General features: G+C 36.9%; 2 protein-coding genes across 3 annotated transcripts in view; one reads left to right on the forward strand and one right to left on the reverse strand.

The window, feature by feature from the left end:
• The first annotated feature begins 968 nt into the window (after positions 1-968).
• On the forward strand, positions 969-5,535 carry LOC147868955 (G2/mitotic-specific cyclin S13-7-like). The gene is made up of 11 exons (XM_087325189.1): positions 969-1,268; positions 1,435-1,498; positions 1,603-1,705; positions 1,808-1,855; positions 2,209-2,533; positions 2,742-2,885; positions 3,321-3,410; positions 3,653-3,874; positions 4,243-4,341; positions 4,583-4,761; positions 5,131-5,535. The coding sequence occupies exons 1-11, from the start codon at positions 1,254-1,256 to the stop codon at positions 5,261-5,263; spliced, it is 1,422 nt and encodes a 473-aa protein (XP_087181315.1). The 5' UTR covers positions 969-1,253; the 3' UTR covers positions 5,264-5,535.
• Positions 5,536-8,319: 2,784 nt separating this feature from the next.
• Positions 8,320-9,256, reverse strand: part of LOC147868956 (uncharacterized) — a 3,429-nt gene continuing 2,492 nt past the window's right edge. For both annotated transcript variants that reach the window (XM_087325199.1, XM_087325200.1), the window contains exon 4: positions 8,320-8,931. In XM_087325199.1, coding sequence (XP_087181325.1) covers positions 8,392-8,931 — 540 coding nt within the window. In that variant the 3' untranslated portion in view covers positions 8,320-8,391. The remainder of the gene's footprint in view (positions 8,932-9,256) is intronic.

A 9,256-nucleotide genomic window follows, 5' to 3' on the forward strand; every position in this document is an offset into this window, starting at 1 on the left:
AATCAATAAAATGAGCGCAGTTTGGTATCGTAAATCCCCCACGATACACCAAAGCCCTATCTATGCGAGGAATTCCGGAATAACGGGATTTCTCTGCAGTAATCGTGAGATGGACATTTGATATATTTCCAAATGTGAGTAACGGGTTTAGCGAAGGAAGCTCCTAGACGAGAGGGAGCGAGGGCAAGTGGAATCCTGCGTTGGATTCGGTTGGAGGATTCTTGTGACTTGCGATACATACATACACATACATGGGGTTGATAGTCTCTACATACATGCATGCATACATACATACATACATACATACATACATACATACATGGGGTTGATAGTCTCTACATACATACATACATATAGATAAACAAACGCCTTTTTATTTGTTTTTTGGGGTGGTGTTTAGAAGGTGTGTGTCTCTCTGTTTTTGTTTTGTTGGTTTCTGAATAACTCATAATAACAACAATAACAATAACAATAACAATAATAATAATAATAATAATAATGTGATGGTGGTGACATCATCAACGGCTCGTTTATGAACCAAAAAGAGGAGAGAGCAGAAATACATAGTAGGGGGGGGGGGGAGAGCCGTTGATGAGCGGAGGCCATCTCAGCCGTTCGTTGCTTCCATCGGACGGTCGGTTGGGTTTAGTCTTTTTACACAGTTAACGATGATTTGGAGGGTGGCTGCCTGCCTGTATTGCCCGTTGAGCAACACACACACACACACACACACACACACACACACACACACACACACACACTCTCTCTCTCTCTCTCTCTCTCTCTCTCTCTCTCTCTCTCTCTCTCTCTCTCCATACATAGCTTCTTCTGTCTTCTTCTGTCTTCTTCTTCTTCTTCTTCTTCTTCTTCTGTTGATATTCTTAGTGGGGGCCTGGATTCGTCAAGGAGAAACGAAGGTCTCCATTGCTTTTGCGCATTACATCTCTTTCTCATCCTCTCTTCTTCATCTTTTTTTGCAAGAGCTTTTAATAATATGGCCGCTTCTTCTTCAATCTGAGGTGGAATTAGGATCAAGTTCTCTCTCTCTCTCTCTCTCTCTCTCTCTCTCTCTCTCATACACACACACACACACACACACGCATATTAGGGCTACATACACATCCACGCCTTTGATGGATTCTTCCAGTGCGATCAAACCAGCGATGGATTGGTTCTTTCAACATTAGCTTAGAAGACAAACCGATCCGTTTCTTGCTCTGCGCTCAAAATTCGATCATCTCCACTGTCAAAATATGGACGACACTAGGGTGAGTTTCTGTTAACTACACCAAATTACAGCTTCCTACATTTTCGAAACAAATCAGTGTGCGAAAATAAAGATGAAGAAGAGAGACGACCTTAGACGGAAAGGAGGGAGGAATATCAATGCTCGTCTTATGGATTAACGTTTTGGTTCTTCATATTTATTTGCAGCTCCAAGCTCCCATGGTAGTTTCATGTCACGATGAGAACAATACGAGGATAGTTCATCAAGCAGGTGAAGAGATTAAAAAAAAACAAAAATTCGAGGTCAAAGATCCATTTTTTTGATGAAATAATCTATGGATTGGTGGATTTAATGTATAAATATGATGGATTTAGTGAGAAATCGAAGAGCTCTTAGCGACATTGGGAACCTTGTTGGAGCTCTCTCTGCTCGATGCACAGTAAGCAAGGTTGATGGATCATCGCAGAACACCAAAGAGTACGAACTTACGGATCTTCCTTTCTGTCTTATAAGTATACAACTTTAATTGAGGCTCCAGCACTTTATCTGAGATTCGCTTACCTATCTTTTTCTTTTCAGAAATCCTGACATGATTAAGGGATCAGTCGCAAATCGATCCATGGCAAGGTCAGTAACATTTTGATTTGAATCAATGCAGGTACCTCGTTGTAACGTATTTAGAGTTTAGAATGAAGGAAGAAGAAGAATAAGAAAGAAGTGGCGATTTCTGAAATAAGCTTTGATTGTAGAAATGCTAAGTCGAGATGGCCAATGTGTTTTTTCATCAAAGGTCCATATAATGTTTCTTAAATTGCAAACTCAATACGAGGTTGAACAACACTGTCGGAGACGATTCGTACTAGTGATATGAAACCACCTTGAATTGTCGAATCAGAATAGAGATTGACATGATTTGAAAAGAAACCATGGTATTCCTTATCCATGTTTGGAAATCTAATATTAAGCGGACGATTGTGCAGGAAGTTTGGAGCTACAGTTGTAATGGCGATTACCAAGCAACAGAAGGAAACAGTTACTATAACCGATCATGTATACACTAAAAAATATGAGCAGAAATCAGAGAATGATTTAGAGGTGGAATCCAGAGCCAAGCAGAGGAGGACGGAGTACAACAACTACTGTCAGCCTCCTCTGGCAGAAGTTCATGACTGTGACGATGGAGAGCCGATTATGAACTGCAAAAATCAGAGTGTCAAACGTAATCATCATCAGAAGAAGATTATTTCCTCAAATCAGTTGACCTTAACCGAAGCCCTAATCACTGCACGATCTTGCGATAATCAGGTGCACTATAATCATGAAAATGACAACTTTTACGCTGCTGTAGTGGATTAATGACGAGGGGAGAGATCTGGAGTCTGTCTAACAGTATTTATGTTAAGAAATGGGGAACGATTCGTTTCTGTTATTTTACTGTGATTACTTTCCTCATAGCAGGATTAATGGCGGGTCCTTTTCATCTCTGATATTGATCATTTTTCTGATATTGCAGTTATGTGCAGAAAGTGGCGGATATGAGGTGGAGATGGAGGAAGCCGAGGAAGCATTGCCCAATATTGACGAGAAAGATGAAGGAAACCCAATGTCTGTTGTAGAATATGTAGAAGATATATACGATTTCTACAGAGAGACAGAGGTAATGTATGCCTTAAGACTGATAAAAAATGAATCTCTGGTTAAGTTTTAATCCTAAAATGAAATAAAGACCACTTTTTGGTTGGGATCGATGAATAATGTATAGTCTATGAATTTCTGGTCTAAGCCCATCAAAAGTTAATTCTTTTGGTTGTTTGTATTGATAAATTATGAATCTGTATTTACAACTTTTTGGTCTTAACCAAGTCTGTGTGAATACATGACTCCGATCAATTGAAAGTCTTGGTTGGGTAGATTATTTTGGTTAAGCTTGAGCGTTTTTTTTCGCTATTCATGGATGGATTGCTGCAATTTCAAGATAATGTAATACATTCTATGATGCTCTTGGTTTGCTGTAAACGGTTCTGGTATCCTCAAATATTTGAGTTTCAGAATAGTTATACATTCTCTGAGAAGTATGAATTGTCCTGTACAGAATCAGAGCTGTGTCCCTCCTGATTACATGTCTCGACAAACAGACATTAACGAGAAGATGCGAGCAATTTTGATCGATTGGTTAATCGAAGTAAGGAAGCTGTCAAGCAATCTTTTACTTTTGTGGAGCTTAATCTAGAGATGACTGCGTGAATCCACCTTTGTTAAGCTAAATGTAGTTAATATGCTGTGAGCAGTAAAGGTGCTCCTCGCATTCCTGAGATTCAATTATTTGTTTTAGCTTTCATACAAATTTCTTGATAGCCTTCTATTGTTTGACCTTATGGATCTAACCGAGCTTTCTCATTTCCATATCACTTTTTTACACAACAGGTTCATCTGAAGTTCAAATTGATGCCGGAAACCCTCTTCTTGACCATCAATCTGATAGATAGATTCTTGGCTTGCCAGGCAGTGATGAGGAAAAACCTCCAGCTAGTAGGCGTGGCTGCCATGCTTTTGGCATCAAAATACGAAGAGATCTGGGCACCAGAGGTTCATGATTTCGTCTACATTTCTGATAAAGCCTACACAAAGGAGCAGGTTCTTGACATGGTGAGCAATGTTTCTATAATAGACAGAAAACGTTCAGTTTCAGTTGATGCAAACAGTCTAACGTTAAGTATTGAACTTTTTTCTTTATTTCCTTAAGTTACCCCTAAGTTTTCCTATTTTTTCCAAGCATTTACACAGAAAACTGTGGTAAAAGGGATTAAAATCACCATATAAGTTCTCAAACAGTACATATAAGTGTGAAAATGCGAAATGCTGAAAATTTAGGGAGATTTTGAGATGTTATTGAATTAATGATGTTTAGTGTTTCATTTTTAATGGTGCTTAAGTGTTAGTGAGTGTTAAATGCTTAACAATGTTCAGTTTTTAAGCTTAAAAGCTGAATTTGATATTGGCTTATATGAATACAGGAGAAACAGATGCTCAATAAGCTCCAATTCAACCTCACAGTCCCAACTCCTTATGTGTTTTTGGTTCGATTCCTAAAGGCAGCCAGCTCAGACACTCAAGTGAGAGTTCATAAATGATTGAACAAATGAAATGAAATGGATGACTCGATGCTTTCTTTCTACATTAAGTTCACTGTTAAATTGAACTAATACTTTCATTCTAAATTGTGTGTATAGAGAGTTGAGGGAATGATGGTTCCTTCCTTCTATATTGTGTCAATTGTGAATGAACAATGTGCATACAATATATGTCTAAATAAGCTTATTTCTGATTATAACTGAACACATTGTTGATATGTAGCTCGAGATGTTCGCTTTCTTTCTCGTAGAGCTCTGCCTCACTGAGTATTGCATGATGAAGTATTCCCCGTCTCACCTCGCTGCCGCCGCCTTGTACACTGCGCACCACACGCTGGACAGAAAGCCCCATTGGACCACAACCCTGCATCATCACTCGGGATACACCGAGATGCATCTCAGGTACAGACATTGCACTGTCCTAAACCCTAATCTCAACAAAAACAAGTGTTTCTTGCATTGAAGAATATCTCGCAGCATTCAAATCTCACATTATATGAATTGCCGCATTCCCCACCCCTAAACAATTCTTTCATCAGAAAAGTCTAAATAAACGGATTGTTTCCAGAACCCCTAATTTGAAAGAAGCTAAAACATTTCGCAGATGATACCTGCGTGGTATTAAAAAATATTTACCTTTTGCTTGATTAATCAATAAACTCTTTGGTGAAGAAAACAAGCAAATCAACATATTATTGGTACATAATAATAATGTATGGATACTTACTGATCAGTGCTCTTTGTTTGTTAAAAATGTATCCTTTTGGACAGAGAATGTGCACTGAAGATGGTGAGCTTCCATCGATCTGCGAGCAAAGGGAGCTTGACTATTGTTCATAAGAAGTATTCTAACCCTAAATTTAATTCAGTTGCCACTCTGGATCCAGCAGCTAGTTTGCATTAATACCCATGACCCAGAACGCAAAGAAGAAAGCTCAACAATTCCTCTTGCTTGAGGGAAGAAGACAAATAAATTGCAATACAAATTACACAAATGAGGAAAAATGTGATTAATCATGAGGATTAATCTAGTCAAGTCCGTATTCTCATTCTTTTTCAATTTCTGTTTATTTTTTGTTTGCATCAATCAAACATATATACAACATATGTGGGGAAAAACAGAACCCCCTTTGTGTGATGATTCACAACCAAATCAAATTTGAACAAATTTTAATCCTTCAACCAAATCAAATTTGAACAACCATATCTCAATGTTTTGCAAAGCTCTTGTTATCCTTTTTCTCTTTGGTTATGGAACTGTTTGTTTCGTCGAAACAATGTAGGTTTCAAACAATGGAACTGTTTGTTATATAACCATCACCATTAAAAGGATGAATGCACTTCTATATATCACACCAATACAGGGGTTTTAAAATACCAATCAGAGGAGGGATAAAGGCACTTATGTTGAAGGAATAGTAGTAATGGAAAGTATTCTATTTTTCATTGAACAAAATGTGCATATACCTACTAACTACCTTCATTAGTGTGAAAACATTCTATTTTTCATTGAAGAAAATGTGCATATACCGACTTTAACCTGCACGAATGTGTTTATCTATTTGATCTGTACAGCCTTCCACAATGGGGAACAACAATTTTGTCAATTTTGTTTTGGAAATGTGGAAATTCGAGAGCATTGTTGCAATACTACTTTTTTGATCTCATTCAACCTTTGCTTGCTTTACGGGAATCGGGTTCCAAGGCACACACTAAAAGTTTGAAAATCAATTATGGCTCAAGTCAAACGGGGAAGAAGAGAACCATAAGACCAACAAATAGTGCTTGTTCACATAAAAGACACTGACATGAGAGTAGTCGAGAGTTGCTACCACGAGGGGGAACAATTTTGTCAATTTTGTTTTGGAAATTTGTGAATTTGAGAGCATTGTTGCAATACGACTCTCTTTTTCGGCCTTTTGCTTGCTTTACGGGAATCACGTTCCAAGGCACACAAAAGTTTGGAAATCAATTATAGCTCAAGTCATACGGGAACGAAGAGAACCCCAAGGCCAATAAAATAGTGCTTGTTCACATAAAAGATACTAATTGTCTCTTATCGTTGTGGTTAATTAAAATGACTAATTAAGTATCTATATTGTTCAAATGTTGTTTAGTTGTCTTGTCTACCAACCTCATCAATGCCCCAAGGCCAATAAAATAGTGCTTGTTCACATAAAAGATACTAATTGTCTCTTATCGTTGTGGTTAATTAAAATGACTAATTAAGTATCTATATTGTTCAAATGTTGTTTAGTTGTCTTGTCTACCAACCTCATCAATGCCCCAAGGCCAATAAAATAGTGCTTGTTCACATAAAAGATACTAATTGTCTCTTATCGTTGTGGTTAATTAAAATGACTAATTAAGTATCTATATTGTTCAAATGTTGTTTAGTTGTCTTGTCTACCAACCTCATCAATGCCATGCATTATTTAAATTACTTCATGTTCCTATTTTTGCTAACCATAAGAACATCTCAACAATGGAATATATTGTGTGGGTTAATCTCGATTTAGTCCTATTGTTCATCTTACATGTTACTACCCCGTTAAAACCTATGGATAACAAACGGTGTAAAAAGTGTTGTGTATTTAAGTTGAAAAAAAGTATGCAATTTTTAAAAGTTTGATTATTCAATGGTGTAATTTAGATTAATGCTCGGTTATGGAAATTTTGATTATTCAATAGTTGATAGCTATCTTTCACGCTCTAAAAGGATTGAATTTTGGGGTTAATGACAAATATAGTGTTGCACCCAAGTAACAAGTAAGAAACTAAGCAAAAACAAGCATATCATACAAGTATCTCATAACATATTTTGTGTTGAGTTTGGTACAAACTTTCATGACACGTCCTTTTTATGGCATTCTACTTCATGTTTGGCCCCTTTTTTAGGACATGCTCTTCCTTTAAACTTTGTCATGTGTACCAACCACCCTTATGAAGCACGAGCATTCCTAGCATCAACGACATGTGGTCTCTTTAAAGAGGGCTACACCTTGAGAATTTATGCCCATTCCTCCAAAAAACTATATTAGGTTGGCTCACGAATTCTAAAATCAGATTTTCCAGGATAGGATAAGACATAGATTGGTTTCATTAAGTCTAATCATCATCATAAAATGCTTTCTCTTCCTCTCACTCAATTTGTTCTCGCTCTTACTCTGTCGTACTATTGTTTTTAGACATTGTAATTTGTGGGTAATGTTTTTAAATAGTATACAATATAGTTAATATTTAATTATGTTTCCGTTAAGTGCTCATTATAATTATATATGAGAAGATGCCTTATATTCATAATAGATGTGCATTATCGCACCATATTTAACTAGTTCTTCTTCATTTCACTCTTCATATAATAGAACTCTGAACAAGTATGTGTTCAAGCGTTCTTTGATTTTGTGACGCTATTAATGCACAAATATTATATGCACACAAACTTGTTAGATGCTTTGACATATGTGATTACATTGTACATGCTATATGTGCACAAACCCGTTTTTATGCGACAATAATGCACACACGTATAAGATCGGACATGATTTTGGGCATCACCATATGTCTAGGGTTTCATGGCATGTGATCAAGGTGAGACCGACATCGAACATTAGGATTTGACATTTATCTATTGGATGAGATCCCAACTTTTCACCGAAATGATGTGAAATCGGTGAACTACTTGTTTATATTTATTGTGAGCAACCTAAAAAGCAGTGTACTTTCCAATAAACAAAAAAAGTAGTCCCCATATCAAAGCTACAACATGTGACTTTCTGTATTTCCTGTATATAAAGTGTTGTGTGATCTCCACAATTGAAATATGTAGACAAATATATGACCCATCGAAATATAAACATAACATTGGTCGGTTATGTCAGCTTTGACATTGGCAATTTGAATTTTTGACTTGTAAAAAAAGAAGGCCTGAACCATTTGTTTTAAGTGATTCATGCCATAATTGCAAGTTCGACCCTCTTGAGTAATGTCATAATTGCCGATACTCTTTTACATGTATTTTCAAAGAAGAAATCAACAACAATAAAGTGGTGATTGGGGAGGAGGACAATGTAATAGAGCATAAGGTGGAATATTGGTTAAATCCTTGTATCCACTTGACAATGTTAAGAATGTTCCAAGCAATCCTGAATGTGATGTTCTCCCTTGTCTAACGTTGCTAGGTTCACAAGGTAGCCCGTCTGTGTAAAGAGGCCCTGACTTTACCTTTTGTTGCCTAGTTCTACAATGGTTGTTCATGGCGTCGAGGTTTGCACTGTAACTGCTTTTAGGTTTCCGCTTGGTTTGGCTCGAATAATTTTGCTCAAATAATGTGGGATGTTCAAGAGTGGAGAAAAAAGTGTTGAATTCACCCTCAGATTCGTGATAGTGGGACATTGGCCGTTTCCAAAATAGGAAACTTTTCCAAGATTTAGAAGATTTGGGGTTTCTCAATTTGGCTTCCAACTGTCTATAAGCGTCGAGTTGGCATTCTGACGGAGCCTGAAGCCATGAGGTTTTTTCCTCAATAGTTTGTCCCGAAATGTTGAGATGGTTTCGAGCTTCCTCCAAGATCTGATGCATTAAATAATGATTAAATGGTTATCAAATTCATTAGGCACAATAAAATTACATGCAAAATAGAGCTAATATGAAGTCTAATGCAACATTACTTCTATAAAAGACTTTGGATGCATTTCATCATGATGAAATGAACCACTCCAACATCAATAAACACCTACAATTATGCCTTACTAAAGAGAGTTTCAATAATGTGACATGATGGCATGTGCAAGTTAGATATATGAAAAATTTGTATACCTTTGTCTTATTGTGAGATGATTGGAAAGGTTGGAGCCCATGGGGTTCCACTAAAAATTCTTATTGTGGGAGATGACAC

The sequence above is a fragment of the Azolla caroliniana genome, unplaced genomic scaffold, assembly GCF_043228905.1.
Source record: "Azolla caroliniana isolate FFs.n. ecotype wild unplaced genomic scaffold, voAzoCaro1.0.p SCAF_1, whole genome shotgun sequence".
NCBI classification, from domain to species: Eukaryota; Viridiplantae; Streptophyta; class Polypodiopsida; order Salviniales; family Salviniaceae; genus Azolla; species Azolla caroliniana.

Coding starts and splice junctions, on each gene's coding strand:
- LOC147868955 (XM_087325189.1), top strand. Junction 1,706..1,807: donor TCATCGCAGAACACCAAAGA/GTACGAACTTAC, acceptor TTTTCTTTTCAG/AAATCCTGACATGATTAAGG. Junction 2,886..3,320: donor ATTTCTACAGAGAGACAGAG/GTAATGTATGCC, acceptor TGTCCTGTACAG/AATCAGAGCTGTGTCCCTCC.